We start from the raw sequence: 18,751 nt of genomic DNA, 5'->3' as shown, positions 1-18,751 counted from the left end.
TTTTCCTTGTGGTGAGGACAACGTTGACTCTTCAGTCCTCCAATTGTCTAATGTAAAGTTGCAATGTCTCTTCTTTAGACACTCAGCTTGTCATTATGGTTTTTATTTTTAAGTATGTTTAACTGTACAAAACATTTGATTATTGTAAGCTGTAAATTTGGAAACAGAAGTAAACAATTTCAGAATTCAACTTCGTTAAGACTCAAATGCTGCAGTTTTCAGAAAATACTCAATTCATTAAAACCAAATTTTATTTATCACGTTTGCATTTTGTTAATATACTCATTTTTATATCTCTTGTTTATAGGTAAACCAACATTAATTGTACTTAGTGTTTAGACAGTTTTTTGTCAAATAGTATTTTTGTAGACAAATTGGTATATGTTAGTGACATATACCTTAATCACTGTTACATGGTGCTACTATTAAGTTTGTGTACTAATTTGTTTATATTTTGAGTTGATCATAAGATATTTTGCCAAAAGTTTATCATCAATCTATTCATTAGTTTTCCAAATAGTGAAATAGAGATTTTTTTATCAAATTAATACTGTTAGTGCTGTTTATACTCACTTATACTAGTACTATGCAATTTGATAATGCTGCAATTTCTATTGCGCCTTATTTGATCTTACAGTTCACTGTCAAATAGACTTGTGTTTGAACACATTGTAAGAATTTTTGTATGTATTTTAGACAAACCATTTTATAACCTTTACAATTTGTAGCATTTTAGAACAAAAATTAAATATACTAGGCTTAAGTATATAATTGATATAACTATTAATACTGGATTTATGAAAATTTCAGTTAATATCCAATGTTTTTTAAATGTCAAAATGTCTCCGCAATTTTGCATATAATTCCAAAATTAATAAACTTATTTGCAGTTAGTTGGAAGCAATGTATGAACTATATCCTCAGTCCATCAAAGAACAAATAAATTATCCAATAGAAATGTATGTTGTCAATGTTGTTAATTTTATAGTATACAAATAATGTGTTTATGAGTGCAGTATTTTCATAAGTTTCGACCAATGAAAACTTCCTTTCCATTGCACGAATGCAAAACATTCATTATTCGTTTTATAACACACCTAAATAAAAATAAATCCTTATCATTTGATATTTTATGGGGGAAAAAATGTAGGTATACCTTTCATATTAATGGAGTTGTCTATCTTCTTTCAACTAATGAAAACATTATATAAAGTGGAGGCATGCAATGGGACTAAACGAATGGAACAAAAAATGTGTTGATGAAAGTAAATTTTCAGTGACAAAATAGTGTAAATAACCAATCGAAATACACCAATCAAAGATCTATAAAGCATACAGTATGTGTGGCTATACAGTTTAAAAACATCCATAGGTAGCCATTATATTGGGACTGGTTTGAACAGCACGCACAAACGCCAATGGTTCTGGTAGTAAAACAAGTCTTTGAAAAGGACTATAAACCGTAGGCCAAGTGTACACAATGGCTCGTGTACACTATAAAGAACCCAGTACGTCATTCGAGACAAGTAGGGGATACCCCAGAGTGATGGACGAGAGTTGCTGGAACTGGGTTACTGGGTAGCACAGACACAAAGAAAGTCACTGATCAAGCTACTAGTCCACATATCAAGCGCCTTGAGCATCTTGTTTGATGGATACTGGCGCTATACAAATCTACACTATTATATTATTATTATAAATACTGTATAAGAGAAGAAAAGAAAAGGGGAAAGGGAGCTTACTTCATGTACCAGTGTATATGGAAAGCATTTCTAAAGTATCTCAAACATTGCCTGGCCCCATACCCAGATTTTCTCTGGATCCACCCCTGATGACTCTGTGTACACAGGGCAATTACAGTGATGCTGTTTTGTTTTTGGAGGGCAGAACCCCACCTTTCCTGTTCTTTTTCAACCTCTTTTTGAAGCTCAAAATAAATGTTTAATGAGCACCTAACACACCTTCTAGAATAAAAATTATTGCAAAAACCAATGAAGTTTTATCACCCTTTCTAGTTTTATTTACATTTATTGTACAGTATTTTGCTTATTCCATGGGCTGCTGACCACCAAAGAGACAATTTTTAATAATACTAAATTGTAAAAGCAATCAATATTTTGAATATATTTAAAATATTTTAAATTCAGGAGGTGGGTTATTTTGCGGAAGGGTTTTGGTTGCTTGCAGACTCCTATGACTTGGGACCTTAGTACAGCTATACTGCTCTTAAGTAACCACCAAAGATCTTATGAACACAAGATAGCGATTTCTGCGTGCAAATTCTGTAATAACGAAGTGTACGGCGGCCTCTTGCAAAACTGAAAACTTTTGAACTTTGACCACAGCGTACACCGCGCGACTTTACATTTACGCGTAACAAATAGAAGCGTCTGATTTACAATGCGCCCTCTATTTTAGAACATAAGGAACATGTAACACGAACACCCTATCTCAGATCCATGGCAACGACTAGGATGCCCTTTCACAAAACTGATTACTTTTCTGTGCCAAATCAACGCTTCTATTTGTTGCGCGTAAAATCGCAGAGAACGCCATCTTTGGTAACCACAGATGAACTAGAAAAAAAATCAATCTAAAGACAATATCAACAAACTGAATATATTTATTTCATATACATTATAATCAGTCTACTAATTTTTAAATAAATAATTACACTTCATCTTTGAATTCTGAAAAAATCTTGCACTATAACATTACGTGACACAGCTATCACAAGTCATCAATAATACTTGTCCAGACTATCAAATATCATTTGACAAAAACATGTGACATGCCTAAATATGGTCATGATGACATCACATCATGACCATATATAGGCACATCATGACTATATATGGGCAGACAACAGTTTTTTGTCAAAGAAAATTTGATAGTGTGGAAAAAGCTTTAATTTAAAATCTCAAATAATTTTACCATTTGCAGGTCTATTAAAACAATGTCACTAATGGTTTTTTTTTTATATATATCAGGCTTATACTTTGGTCTTTAAGCATTTTCTTAGTATCATAAAAATAGAAAAGCGTAAGTATTCGCTGACATGAACTTAAATACTTAATACTGGCATCCCACAAAAAATTGAGATAAACATTTTTTTTAAAAGTGGTGATATAAGACTTCAACACAGACCTACTGTGTGGCACTTCTACCAGTGGACCGTTCTACATTACAAAAAGCTGTCATTATTACCTGTATGCAGGCATATGCTATTGCAAGCGTTTCTCAGATTTAACTAATCAAATAGACTATAGTAATTTTATAGAGGTACTGCAAAAAAGCATGAAAATTTAACAATATTTATACTTTGTGTTGTGTTCTTACTGTTAAATGCTCAATGTCAGCCTAAGATTTGCATTAAAATTTCTGATTACTGTTATATATTTCTACAATTTGCACATAACATTATAAATAACTCATCTCCACTGAGTAAAAATGACTGTAGGTAGGTATAGGTTAATTTATAGTATCCAAACTTCTGCTTAAGTCAGGTGTCTCCATTGGGTCTCTCATAAGTAGGTCTAATTCTCTCATGGGTGGGTCTAATTCTCTCATGGGCCTGCCTAAATCTCTTATGGGTGGGTCTAATTCTCTCATTGGTTGGTCTAATTCTCTGATGGGCCTGTAATTCTCTCATTGGTTGGTCTAATACTCTCATGGGTCTGTCTGATTCCCTAATTGGTGGGCCTAATTTTTCCATGGGCCTTTCTAATCCTCTCACAAGTGGGTCTAATTCTCTCATGAGTGGGTCTAATTCTATCATGGGCCTGTCTAATACTCTCATGGGTCTGTCTGATTCCCTAATTGGTGGGCCTAATTTTTCCATGGGCCTTTCTAATCCTCTCACAAGTAGGTCTAATTCTCTCATGAGTGGGTCTAATTCTATCATGGGCCTGTCTAATACTCTCATGGGCCTGTCTGATTCTGTCATGGGTGGTTCTAATTCCCTCACGGCCCTCCTAATTCTGTCAAGGTGGGTATAATTCTCTCACGGGCAGGTCTAATTCTCTCATGGGCAGGTCTAATTCTCTCATGGGCAGGTCTAATTCTCGCATTGGTAGGCCTAATTCTCCCATGGGCATCTCTAATTCTCTCATGGGCCTGTCCATTGCACATCTCATGGGCATGTACATCACCATTATGGCTGTCACAAAGGCTCCCTCACGGATGTGACACCTCTTAAGGTACACACAACATCACAGAGTCAATCAAAAGGAGAGCTTGTGCATAGACAGATTTTTATAGTTGGTTGTGTTGTAAGAAAATATAAATAATTCTAATAATAGAAAAAAATCTAAACAATACAATGTGAAATTAATGGGTCTTTATAACCAGTTTAGAAACCTATTCATGACATTTTTTTTTCAATCTACTTGTATCTTTTTTTATTCTTTTTTATATTAACTACTTGTATCTTTTTATATCTACTTGTATGACATTCTTTTTTATTTTAACCAATCTGAGCTAAGTAAAATCCTGAGAAACTAACTGGCGTTCAGATTCTTTGAGATTTTGCACCAATTATAAACAAACTTTTCCCCTTGGAGGTGTTAAAATATCTCTATGCTGTGCCTAAAGTAGGTTTTTCACTAGGCAAATTTATTCGCCTGAATCAAAAGCGTCGGTTCACTTCCTGAGCTCTAATTTTTGCACATTTTTTCGCTTTGCAAAAAGTAGAAACAGTTTGAACTACTGATTGTGCTAAAGTTAGAAACTCTAATAGAAATATGAATGCGTATGTGCATAAACCAACGCTCACGATTCACGCCAATAAATTCGCTTAGTATAAAACCGGCTTAAGATTTTTATCCCATCACAGCCTCTATCCAGCTGCATTATAAACTAAAAACTATATTAAACTTATTTATTATATAACTAACTGTATAAACTTTACAATCTGAAATCTATTCGACAAGAGTTGGTATCCAAAATTATAGCTTACAATAATAACAAAGTTTAATTGCACTATTCTGCAAAAACCGAAAATAATAATTTATAAAAATTAATGTACTTAAAAGTGATATGTACTATACCTTGTTTAGCCAAATTTACATCTGATATAAACTGTAAAGCAGAATTTCTGAAATCAAATACGTTACTATTAAATAATAGATTTAATAAACTCTTTATAGATAAATTAGTTATATAGATAAATTTAATGATCTGATAAGTTAGTTACACTTTGATTGCAAGTGGCCTTTTCATTGCATTATAAATAATTTATTGTGCGTAAAAGTAATTTAATAGAATCTTGTCATACACACACTTTTTATCTTAAATCATATATTTTAAGCAAGAAAGCCCAACAGCATCAAAAGCTTTGGACATCTTTTTAAGTAATTTTCACGTTACTATCAACACCGTTTTCTCTTGTACCATCAATAATGATGACCTCCGAGAGTAAGGCGGTCTCTTCTGTGTACTCAACATCATCATCTTTGTTGCCTAGCGACTCCTGCTTTACTCCTAATAAGGAACAGAATTCAGTAGCACTCTCTAAGCCTTCTTCCTTTTCTTGAACATCTTGAGAGAAAAAGAAAAACAGTTTATGTACATATATGTACCATATGTGCATATTGTATATACAGACACGCATGCAAATGATGGAACTGCTCCAGTTCTCGATGCACTGTGAATAAGATTTTCAAATATGTTTGATTGGATTGGATTCGGTGTAAGCACCAAGGAGAGCCCATGAAAGTCTAGAAGACAAATTATTTCCAGTGGGCTCCTTCTGGTGGTGATTGTGCAGTACACTAGAAGACAATCTCCTACTGTGTTCTTTAACGGGCACATGAGCCATAAATGCACACAGGACTAACGGCTTAAACGTCTCATCCGAAAGACAGTGCGCTATTGTAACTTGTATTTCAGCCCTCCAGCTGAAATACAAGGAGAGGCAACGATGGAAATTGAACCGGGTACCTAGAGATTTCCAAGGTTATGTTATCCCTCAGAAGTATTTGAAATGTGGCATGACTTCCAAAGATACAGAGATGAATGGAGACCATTTTAGAATAGCAAGTCATTTTTTTTAGAAAAGTCGTTGGTCCTGTGTGCAAATATGACCCATGTGCTTGTTAAAGACTGCAGGGGATGGTCTCCAGGTGAACTGCCAAATACACAACCGGAAGAGTCCCACTTGAAATAATTCTTTGGACACCAAACTAGTAATACTGTAGCTTACTGTCGAACTACAATAAGTTTATTGATATCATTGACTTTTTTTAAATACCTGGAATGGAGTCCTCTTGCAGTGTTTCCATGCTTCTGGTCAGTGCATCCGACCGCAGCCTTCTTGTGCTCGCTATATTACCAGGTATTTTCTTGATCCGGCGTTGGAATTTCTTACCGGGAGAATTGTTAGGAGTTTCTACGGTAGAGACAGGGGATGACTGAGGGCTTTCCTCAGTCTCAAAAGGTTCCTCTTGTTGCTTAGCTTCCTCAACAGCATCCACCACATCTGTTGGGGGTGTTTCAAGGTTCTCACGAAAGACCTCTGTAAGCTCCATTGCGTTATCACGTCCACCTCGCACCGAGTGGCGCACACGTCGAGTACTCTGCTTGGTGCGTTTTGTGGTATTACGAATTGTAGCTAGAAAAAAATGAAAAATTAAGGGTTCATAATAAAAAAAAATATATAGTGAGAATGTATTAAATACACTAGGGCTGAGAGTGGGGACAGCTGGGGAAATTGTTACTGGGGACTGGACCACTAGTGTGAAAAAATAGAGCATGATGAAAAAATGCCATTCAGTTTGGAAGAATACAACTACAGTATATGCCTAAATAAGCCTTCTAAATTCTATAGCTAAATTCATAGTGGCTTTTTGGAAGCTTTCTGACACTCCCAATCACACACCGCCATTCAACACTAGACACCCTATTGGGAGCCTGGCAGTTGTGCAATACTGGGAGATAGGGCTGCTTTCAGTGGCCTTGTGTTTATTGCTGATACAGGGCTACATGGGGCACTATTATTTGCTAGATATTTGCTTACTTTTCCTTGTGAGTCTGTCCTTCAGCAGCGATGACTTCCTGAAGAATGGTGGTGTCCTACCCGTCTTTGGCTGGCAGTTACCCTCCAATACCTCCTCCGACATCTTTGAATGATCTGAAAGGGCAATTAATGACTTTTACATGAATGAAGTTGTTAGACAAGTAAACATGTTTACAATTTTGGATCATTCTAAGATGTTTTAAACACCTAAAGAATTTTAAAATAAAAAAACTTTTTTTGAATGGATGGATGGATTAATTTGGTATAAACAAGGATAACCCTCGGAAATCTGAAGAAGATTTATTTCCAGTGGGTCCTTCTTGGTTGTGATTGAGCAGTACACCGGGAGATCTCCTTTTTTCTAAAGAGTGTACTGCGATCCTTAACATGCGCATGGGCCATAATGCACACAGGACCAACTGCTTAAATGTCTTGTCCGAAGGTATGGTAAAATTGCAACATGCATTCAGCCCTCCAGCTGAAATACAAGCACAGCAGCGATTGGACTTGAACTGGGGACAAAAGGTGACAGAAAGTGTCAGATGGGAGGGTTTAAGCTCTGTGTCATTGCTAGTTCTGCCTCTGATCTCACTCTTATACACATTACCAACATTTGCCTTACCTCTTGGAACATACATATGGTCCCTAAGATAGCGAACCTCTTGAGCCAGCTCAGTCAATGTCTCTCGCTTTGACTTTGGTTGTGGTACAAAGTGACATCTTAATTTCTTTGCAATGTACTGCTGGAAATTGGTCTCATCATCTGTTTCACAAATCATCTTTAACATCTGACAAAGTAGAATTGTAAATACACTGGACAATTATTGGATGTATTTTGTTTATAATACCACCAAAAGATATGGTTTTCTTTCACTCACATTGGTGAATTTTGTGTCTAAAAATTTCATTTTAGCTCCGATAAGGAGCTCTAGAAGTCTCGGACAATTGATTAACAGATCTTTTTTGTATGGGCGGCCGTTAGGGCCAATATACTTTACTGTCTCTGTTATACTACCCTCATCAGAGCTTTCGAGATTATAAGAAATTGTTTAAAATTGTTATTATAATAGTTTGGGCGACAACACAAACAATAACAATACAGAACTAAGCATGAAACTAACTGTTAATAAACAATTAACTCAAATTTGGAATGCAATGAAACTTTACTATATTTTCTTCCTTTTTTTTATTTATTAGGTCCCACAAAATGACAGTGTAAAAATAAGCAAAACAATGTATTTTTGGTACAACACTTATTATTTTTTAAAATTGGACACTAAAACTAAAATGATGAATGATTCCACGCTCTGTTCTGATTGGTCAGTTGTTGTATTTGATTAACAATCCTGGAAGTTACATTTTCTGATGATTGCAATTGTAATGTTACACATGTACCATGGAGCTCATGTACTATATAAATCAAATCATTATTTATATTAAATTTTTGGAGGGTGATGTAGTATTAAACTACAAATATACTGTACCTTAAATGCAATGTATGGTTGTAGCATGATGTACAGTGGGGTTCGGACAGTGAGAACGAAATCCAAGAAGCTCCAGAGACCGTCACCGCCAAGCATTTTGGAGCCCATTTCTTTGATCGTATTAGCAATGCGATACCAATCAGAACCAAGTTGCTTCTCAAAACATACGATCATGATTTTCAAACCTTTCAACAAGAAAATTATGTTCAGTAGTGTTTCAACAAAAATATAATAAAAAATTTAAAAAATATAATAGAAATCTTTATTGATTTACTGGTTTCTTTACTGGTTTTAGGTTAGGACATTTCATACAAGATACAAGATAATTTATTGTCATTGTGAACAACCCAGTTCACATGAAATTCAGTTTCCAATGTTTTCATAACAAAGAACATAAACTTAAAATACGTAAAATAAAAAAAGGTGCAGGTTACATAAATATGAACATGGGTTAACTTCTACGGTTTCTAGTTCCAGTTTTTTCATGTTTCCGTCTTTAGCGCCTTGAGCACTTTCTAAGTGGATATGTGCGAGCACTTAAATCATATTTATTATTATTACTACTGTATTATAACAAAAGAAGATACAGAACAATTATTCAACAATAAATGCTCAACAGATTGGCATAGCGTTTTCCATTCAGATTCTGAATGACATGGTGAGGAGTAAAAAGTTGAAATCACACGCTGGCAAGTCAAGGTTGGTCACGCTTAGATGCCTCAGTAAACACTGTTAATAAGTGGTTCACATTATGTCAACATTTTTAAAAGTCAATAATAGATCAACAAATGACATATAAGTGAATATCAAAGAATTTTTTAAACGACATACCAAGAAACGCAGCCTCATACAGCGATTCTGACACAGGGGCGTTTGGGTCACGGTATGTTATACCTGAATGACTTGGTAATTCCGAAAAGGATGACGTGTGATGATGCTTCGTAGACGTTGGAATACGTTGTTTATTCGGTGGGAGTAACGCATAGATTATCATGCTCAGTGCAAATGATACATCTTTTTCTCGAATCTTTGGTGAGTCTAAAATCATGAACAATTTGATAATTAAGTGTTTGAATAGAAACCCTTACAAAAAAATTGTTTTCTTTGTTTTTCTGCTTTAGATTCTTTTATTATTTTCTAAATTTTATGACTGACCATAAATTAGCAAATTAGCATTACAGCAATAATGAAATTTTTGGATGTTTCAGTGTGGCACTTGTTTGAAACAAGTATTTCATCGAGAGCAACACTTCGTACTGAAGTGTTAAAATGGTGCATAATCCGTTCTAATTTTTCAACCAATTATTTAAGGGGCACTTATTCTTGATAGTTAGCATAATATTGTTTTCAAGTAATAATTTTGTTCATACTTTTTGCTGGGTTTTTCCCCCATCTCAAGTCCATTTCCTTGAGATGGATATGCATTCTATACAAATCTTTATTATTATTCATTTATTGATAATGCAACTAATAATAAAATGTTTATTAAAATATTCTTTTAAATAAAGACTGTCAGAAACTTTATCTGATCTTATCACACATCAAGCAATTAATGTTTAAAAATTCAGTCTACCTTTTCTGGCGCAACCAACTCGTAGAATAAGTGGTAGGATAAGATGGAGCAAAATACTTTCTGTCCTTTCCTGGGACGAGAACACCGGCATACCACCAAACACCTGTTCTAGGGTATATGTGTCCTAAATAATCAACCAATCAATCAGTCAATCAATTAATCGATCTATTAACTATATATTAGTCTAACCCATGCTTGCATGGACTAATAATATACTCATATATTAATTTAATATTAAGTTAATATAGTTAATGATAACGATATTAACTAATTAATAACAATTTCATAAATAAATATAAAATCATTAAAACTTTAATGTATTCAAAATAATAGTGATGTATTGTAAATTATAGAAAAATATTAAATATTAAAAATCATTTATCAACAAAATGATCAATTAATAATCAATTAAAACAATCAAATTATCATCAATATAAAATACACTATCAATTTTTAAAATTCAACCAACAACTACTAACCAATAAACAACCAGATAAAATACACCAATGCATTAAGCCAAATGTTTACATTAAATGGGTTAGATGATTAGTAGTTGGCATAGTAACACAATTAAAATATATTATCTAGTGGTTTCACTTGATGTTCAACATAGAAATGGATGGAGCATTTCAAATTTTGTGAATCACTAAAAATTGATGACACATGATAATTGTGCAATGATGGTGACAATAATATGCAAGAATTATGATGACAATGATGACAATTGTTGACAACAATAATGATGATGTAGGTGACAATGAGGGTACAGATGAAGATTTTGTTATTAATGAAAATGGTGGTGATGACGAAGATGGTGGTGATGATAATTTGCGATGATAATGATGAAGATGGTGTAGATTATGACGATAACGAAAAGGGTACTGCTGATGTGACGAAGATAATAATGACGATGCACATACTAATGACAATAACCTTAATGACTGAATAGTATTCCTTTGATATGATATATACAGGTACTAAGGATAGCCAATGAAAGGTCGTAGAATTAATTTCAGTGTGGTTATAATAGGGAGCATTCGATTTGTACGACGACGCGACGCTAGAACGGAATCACTCATGCATGACCGTCCTACCTGGCGTCCTACATTCTCTGCATACGTGGATTTGGCCAAATTGCGTTCCAGAATCTACTAGACAAAGTGACCTTAATGTTCTCGTACACGCAGATGACTTTTACTGACGTCATTACGTTCTACGTCCTACCGTCGTCGCGCAATCAAAAGCTCCCTATTGTTAGTGAACTGGGCAGTACACCAGGAAGCAAACCCCCACATTTTTCTAATGAGTGCACTGTACCAAAGGTTAAATGTCATGTAAAAAATGGTTTCAGCACACAACAGTGACGATCACCAATTTAGCCAACTGGGCTAAGCTGCACTATATAATGATGATGATGATAATACTATTAACAATTTTGAAGTTATAATTATAATGGTATCACTAATAATGATGATATTACTAATATTAATGATGATGGATAGTAATAATAATTTTAAAGTTAATAATAATAATGATAATACTAATGATGATGATAAATTATAATATTGATTATAATTTATGAGTTTTGTAATTGTAATTTTTGTAATTTAAGTGACCATCACATGAAATTCTAATGTTATTTAACAAATGGTAAATAAATTGATAAATCGACAATAAAGATTATGGTTGAAATAAAATCATGATAGTGATAATGACGATGGTAGTGATAATGACGATGGTAATAAGAATGAAGATAATGATGATAGTGATAATGACGATGGTAATAAGAATGAAGATAATGATGATTTGAGAAGGAATATATTTCAACAACGAATATAACAACTGTAGACAAAACCATTATGATTGGAAAGATGATAATGATTAATTTTGGTAATAATTATCTTTATCATCATGGAAAGTGTAAACCGATTAAATAGGACAAACTGCACCAATACATGTGAATGAACACTTCCAATGGCCTGTCAAGAAATGCAAATTACAATGCCATACCTAAACGAATCCACTGTTCAAAATATATCCGATATTGGTTGTTAATTTATGTGCATTGATTATTAGATTAACATTATTACAGACCATGTTCACAGATTAAAATAACTGCAAAGCAACCAAATATCAGTTAATCAACCAATCAATGAACTGCCTATCTGTTGCTAGGCAATATGCAAATGATAATAATAATAATACTCCTTATCGATCAACAATATGTAAATGAAGTACTAAAAAAACAATGTAAGTGGACACCCAGATATTATTAAAGTAAAATATGGTGTGAACAAAATGGACACAATATTAATATGGATTTAAGATGGACATTACCCAAGGCACAATTAGATATTTTGAAATATACTCGGTGTTTTTACTACACATGCTCAGTACAAGTTTGCAAGCATGCAAAAGCAGATGATTTCAGAAGTTCTAAATGAAGAGACATTCCACAGGCAAGCGAATACTTAAAACTATAAACCAGAGGAAAAAATGTGTAACAATTTTTGAAAACAAACTCTGAAACACTACATAAACACCAGGGTTTTTATCTATAATGCTGGATGAGACAAACAAGTTGAATCAGGACAGATACAAACACAAACACTGTTATATCTCCAGAAATATGTCAGTCACATGTCACCACAACAAATAACAGATAATTCACCAACAATATATAATACAGTATGGTAACCAATGGATACACACATTTAATAACAAAACACATGAAATTTAACATTTCATAAGTAGACCTTATGAATATTAATATCATGGCTATGAATATTCATAAAGGCAATAAAACCCTCCATATGACATTTCAGTAATGAAATCAATTTTTTTTTATTGGTCATGCTTTTGTAAATTTTGTACTATGTTTATTAGTGGCCCAGCGAATAAACTAATATGATTGGCTACTTGCCTTGAGTTTCAGCCAATACTGATGCTGTGTGCAAGCATGTGACCAAACAAATCACCAATCACAAACATCAATGTACATAAAGATAAAATGGTTAGTAAACTAACAACTACCAGCTAACAATTATGGCAGGTTGGAAGATATCAAACAATGATGAGATTGAGAATGAGAAGAATTTAATCCAAATTTCAATCAACTATTAATCAATATTTTAAATGGATATTATCATTATTTAATCAATATTTGCTTGATAAAATAAACATATGATACAATACACAAAATTTAACAATAGTAATAAATATTTAATTTAATATTCAAAATAAATTATCAAAATATTTATAAAATGGTCTTTAATATTTACAAATGAACCCCAAGTAAAATTTGTATGCAATTAAAATATAAATTAGAAAAAAATATATAGTTGGAGCATTTGAAAAAAGTGGGTTGTAACAAAAAATTTATGAAAACTGACATTCAAAAAAAATAGTAAATTGTGGTTGTATTTGGATACCAAATTATCAATTTGAATTTCTTCATGGAAGACAACACTAAATTCTGATAATTGAAAGTGGGGAAGAAATTGAATAAAATAGAAATAAAAATTTATAAGAATTAACTACAAAATGTTAGTGATTGAAGCACCATATACTGGCATAAAGAAGCAGTATATGGATAAACAATTAAAAAATGATATTGGTATTTGGTTGGAATGCAGTGTTTGTTGAGCGAAAGCATATAAATAAACACAAAGGCGGCACTTTCTCCAATTATACAACAAACTGATAATCTAAAAAGTACTACCTAAATGTTTTAATATAAATGCTGTTAATAAAAATGTTTGAAAGTTAGAATCATAGAAAATGATGAAAAATGAAAGAAAACATTGAATATTTATTCTTAAAAGATTTGATGAAAATAATGTTAAAAATTAAATAATTGTAATTTAACTCTCACTAAGGCGACTGAAGAATACAAACAAATAAATAAATGCCTGAATGAGTGGATGAATAAATGAGGAATGAAACATGAATGATATCTTCAACCTACAAGGGGTCAGCACAGCAGGGGGTTTACAGCGAAGTTCGTTAATGTGAAGGGACTTAACCAAGGGAGTGGCATGATTACCATGGAAATTAAAATATTTCATCTAAATCTTGGAAATCTGTTCAATTCTTTCTTTTAGAATCTAAATTTCAAAACTGAAGACAAAAAACAGAAATTTTATTTAGATTTCTAAAACTTTTATAAACATATCTTAATTCATTTAAAATAGTTATAAAACCCATACAAAAATTAAATTATAAATATATATCATCTAATAACATTTTTCTAAACAGAAGAAAAATAATAAACACAAATATCAAATTTGTAAGATTAGGACACTGGGAGTTTTTAAAATGTTTTATTATTTTTCAAAACATTTCCATAAGCAGTTGATAGTTTCAAATTATGGCAATTTTAAATCTCACTGTATATTCATAACTTATTTTGAAAAATGCCTACCTAGTATCTCCATAGTTATGACACATGCTGGTAGGACAGGTGTAAATATGCAAATTAGTGTTGAATTTTAAAAAGGGTTGATTTAAAAAAAAGAGCATGCAACAAATAAGAGTACAAATATTTAAAAATCATGCTAAATCACAAAATGCAATGCATCATGGGATATTCATAGTCAACAATATAATTGCAGCATATGGAAATTTGATACAGAACAGCAATGCATTATGTGAATATTTGGGCAAAGGCAAATGAGCATAAGTCATAAGAGTATGTAAAAATGCATTATGGGAATGAATATGTATGGTGGGAAATAACATAAATTACTGCAATGCATCATGGGATCAAAGGCTTAGATGATATAAAAACAGTAAGAGGAAATAAATAGTGCAATGCATGATGGGAATATTCAGTCAATGATATAGCAGCAGCAAAAAAAATATTGAATAAATTTTAATTTTGAAAAAATAAGTTTGTCTTCCCACAAAAACAATTTCAGCAACAGAATACTTTTGTAGAAGTATATGCACAGTATATGGATTCATAGAAAACATTTCACATTCTGAAAAATTCTATAAAAAAAACTAGGGGAAAAACACAGAGAAAGATCTAATTCTATACAGAATAAAAAACAAGAATAATATTTCACATTAAGAGAGAAATTCTAAACATATATGGGGGTGAGGTTATATGACAAAAACTATAATTTCAGGTGAAAGGAATTGTTGATAGTGAAATAGTCGAGCTGTCACATATATAAAATATATATAATTTACATATACTTCATAATTTTATTTTTATAAGTTTTTTAACAATTTTTATGACATGGGAAAAAACCATGAAACCCAGCACAGTCAAGTAATTATTTTAAGAATATTAATAATAGAATAATAGAGTAGACCATTCCACTAAGTTCTACCCTTGGATATTGTTGGTAAGATTGGCCACAAAACATAGTGTAAGCATGAGGGATATGGCTATATTTCTGAAACTGTTCTCATTAGTCAGTTTTTTTATAACACTTCAGAAAGGTACATAAATTTGTTAGGTGTTGAATAAGTCTTATATTATGTTTAGGTAACTAAACATTATCTTACAGAATTGTCACCACATCAAATTTGACAACTACATTTTAGAATTAAACATAAGGCAAGACATTTTTTATACTTTGTCTAGCAAACCCACTGCCCACCAATAATGATGATTTAATAAAAATAAGATTATATTTTTGGCCAATTAGCACCACGAAAATTGCAAATTTTGGAAAAAAATAAGTTTTTTTTAAAATGTTCATTACGCCCGCCGCTGCCTTGAAATCCATGCTGTAGCTATTCCCTTTACCACAATACCTGTTTCAGCAATAGCTCAGATGGGTTGAGGAACCATATTTTGCAATGAAATTAACATGCCGTAACTGACAATCAACTCAATATCAAAAGAGAAGCTAGGTTCATATGGGATTATAGCCAGATAAAGTAGCTGATCTACTTGCCAAGTTAATTGGATTAAATCCACTAATCGCGTTCGACGTTAAGGTTTAGAGCGAGATATTTTGACTACTAGAAATTCGGAAAACACATCATTAGACAGGAAGTACAATCGCATGGTGGGTAATTACTGGATCTAGATCGAGACTATAGGCGTAAGCTAGGCCTAGGTCTCGGCGGTTAATTAGACTGGCCGAGGAGTCCAGCTGGAGGGTTTACACTGGGTTTTCCCACAAGTATTTCGTTTAGTGCTTGATAGTGTGGGCATGCCGATTTCGGGTCATCCCTTATTACATTGGCCGACCCCTTGCCCGTCCCACGAATAAAAACGTCTCTCACAGCCTTGTGTTCTGCTCTTAGATTTTTCAACTTTGTCACAACAATTGCCGATGTTATGTGGCCCAAGTCCCGCATTCTCTCTGCTATTCTTTCCTGGACACCAGCCTTCTGACGATACAATTTATCTTCAACTTTTTCGGCGATTTCTGGCTCCCTCCAGATATTTATTAAATATTCCTGAGCATACGTCCAAGAGATGACGTTTCTTTACTGACTTTTCAGCCATCATTTGCAAAATAAGACTTGTTGAAAATAAAGTACACAGATCAGGGAGACTGCGTCAATTCTGAATGGTGTTTATGACAGTAACTAAAAAACGCGCTAACCAGCAAGCATGGAAGGTCACTTTGCTTCAATTTGATTGGTGTATTCGTGACCTGTGGCCACCCGCTGTTTAATTGTTTACTGGCTTTAGGCTGGATTAAGAAGTTAGTCGACATAAATTTACTCGACGGGCATAGTCGAGTTGTGGCCTTCATCTCGCCATACTTGAACGGTCATACTCAAACTTATGGCGAGATCATCTAGCTCATCCACTAAAATTATCTCGCCATAGTTGGATATGAACAGGGCTAGAGAGCAGCATTGGTAATTAGTTTTTCAGCAAGTTGTCAATAAATCACATACCATACCTATGGTATAGTATAGTATAGCAGACCTTGCATGGGCAATAAATTACAGAATCTATGATTATAATCCAATTTAAGAGCAAATGGTTAGAAATCAAGATCAAGAATTGGTAAAGGATAGAAACACCTCATGCTCCAAAAATAAGATATGTATATTTCTTCCCCATTATATAAATTATATAAATTAAAAGCATTTAACCATCCCATTACTACACTGTTTACATTCACCAATAAAATTTTATTTTTATTTTCTCCGTGTCTGGATGTTTTTGGCAAAATATTTGCTAATAAGAAAACAAAACGTTTTTTTTTCCGCCCTCCTCAGACAATTTTTGTTTGTGCAACAAGGTATAAAGTCTTGCCTAATTGTTTAGATTTGTTGCTAGGCTCAATTTTTCTGTTCACTGTTTGTTTTTGTCTATTGCTCATTATCAATAATGGTCTATTTAACAGTGAAGAGCCCAATTCTTCAGAAAGAATTAGTACCCCATGCCCCCTATTCTCCAATTTATGTTTATTTACAGAGCAGGAAAATTTAACTTAAGTAATTAAAAAGCATCTCATATATACTCTCGTTCCCAACTATCATCTCCTTACCTTCCCATTGCACACTCCCCCAACACCCTGCCCCAAATAATTTTGAAGATATGGATATGCCTCAGTTAATTATGTATTAAAATAACTAATAAATCTAATAAGTTATATACCATTCTAAAGCTAATAATATAGAATGTAATTCTGTTTTAAAATGTCCTACAGTATATGCTGCGACTGTGTTGAGGTTTCATGGGCACATGTCACATATGACATATCACTGGATAAGATGTTCATTCCACTTAAAGTCATTTTATTATGTTATGAATGTCTTAGCTGATCCTATGAAAAATAATGTGACATGACAAATAATTTGACATTACAAATTGGACATCTTATATATTCTTTAATCAGAAAAAAATGTGAAGATAAAAAAACACTTATGTATAATTCAAGTGCAAACAATTAACAAAATTTCAATTAATAAAATGTTGTTAATTATTTAAGAGCATGCTAGTGAAGAAATCTAAATATATATGACTGCTACGGGGAGAGGTCGTTACTACGTGGTAAGTTGCATGGTTAAGTGCATTAAGCTAAGTCCTCTATCCAGCCAATCGTAGCCCACGGTTTATAATTCACATCAAAAAAATAAGTAACAATAATATAACATTGGTACCTTCATACAGTGCATCTGCATCGCCACGGTTCGGATGACCGCAGTTGAGAAAACGGCCGGTGGTGTCATACGGACTTCATGGGATGGTGGGCCTGTCAGGTTCAAAGGCTGTCCGTCACCACCTCCAGACGAGGATCCATCAGAAAGCAGCAACGCCAAACAGATGTTAAGCAGAGACTACGAGGAAATCATATTTTACGCAACTTTAATAGTGTGTCTATTGTGATATGGCTTCCTAATCCATATATTGTATAAATTCCATAGTATATATGCAAATAATTAAATAGTGTTATGCACAATGTTGTGATGTTTTTTCTTTATTTATTGAGATGAACCTTATTCTTACTCTCAAGTTTGGCAAATGAGCGATGATGCTTTTGCGTTGTAATGCAATGTAAATTCCTTTCAAGAAGTTGGCTGCTGATTCCCAGTCAATATGCCGCTAAAAAAAACCACACAGAAATATGTTTAATTTACATTTATTTAGTTATTTAGATTGTTTTTAAAATGATAGCACTTTCAGTGATACAGAACTGATTTCACAAGTGGATCACATGAACAAACAAACAAACAAACAAACAAACAAACAAA

The 18,751-nt window shown here is 33.2% G+C and overlaps 1 protein-coding gene across 1 annotated transcript in view; it reads right to left on the bottom strand.

Annotated features, from left to right (window-relative positions):
- Window positions 1–2,978: 2,978 nt before the first annotated feature.
- Window positions 2,979–18,751, bottom strand: part of LOC117109306 (protein unc-80 homolog) — a gene marked incomplete at its 5' end in the record, with an annotated part of 64,617 nt that continues 48,844 nt past the window's right edge. The window contains 10 exons of the mRNA XM_033251579.1: window positions 2,979–5,538; window positions 6,251–6,610; window positions 7,016–7,129; window positions 7,638–7,803; window positions 8,500–8,684; window positions 9,331–9,537; window positions 10,073–10,196; window positions 12,996–13,019; window positions 18,161–18,337; window positions 18,507–18,602. Of these exons, the coding sequence (XP_033107470.1) occupies window positions 5,348–5,538; window positions 6,251–6,610; window positions 7,016–7,129; window positions 7,638–7,803; window positions 8,500–8,684; window positions 9,331–9,537; window positions 10,073–10,196; window positions 12,996–13,019; window positions 18,161–18,337; window positions 18,507–18,602 (1,644 nt within the window). The remainder of the gene's footprint in view (window positions 5,539–6,250; window positions 6,611–7,015; window positions 7,130–7,637; window positions 7,804–8,499; window positions 8,685–9,330; window positions 9,538–10,072; window positions 10,197–12,995; window positions 13,020–18,160; window positions 18,338–18,506; window positions 18,603–18,751) is intronic.

This window comes from Anneissia japonica, unplaced genomic scaffold (assembly GCF_011630105.1).
Source record: "Anneissia japonica isolate Jap-2015-1 unplaced genomic scaffold, ASM1163010v1 scaffold287761_len698747_cov189, whole genome shotgun sequence".
Classification (NCBI taxonomy): domain Eukaryota; kingdom Metazoa; phylum Echinodermata; class Crinoidea; order Comatulida; family Comatulidae; genus Anneissia; species Anneissia japonica.
Note: the sequence above shows the minus strand (reverse complement) of the source record. Positions and strands in the feature narration are given on the sequence as shown.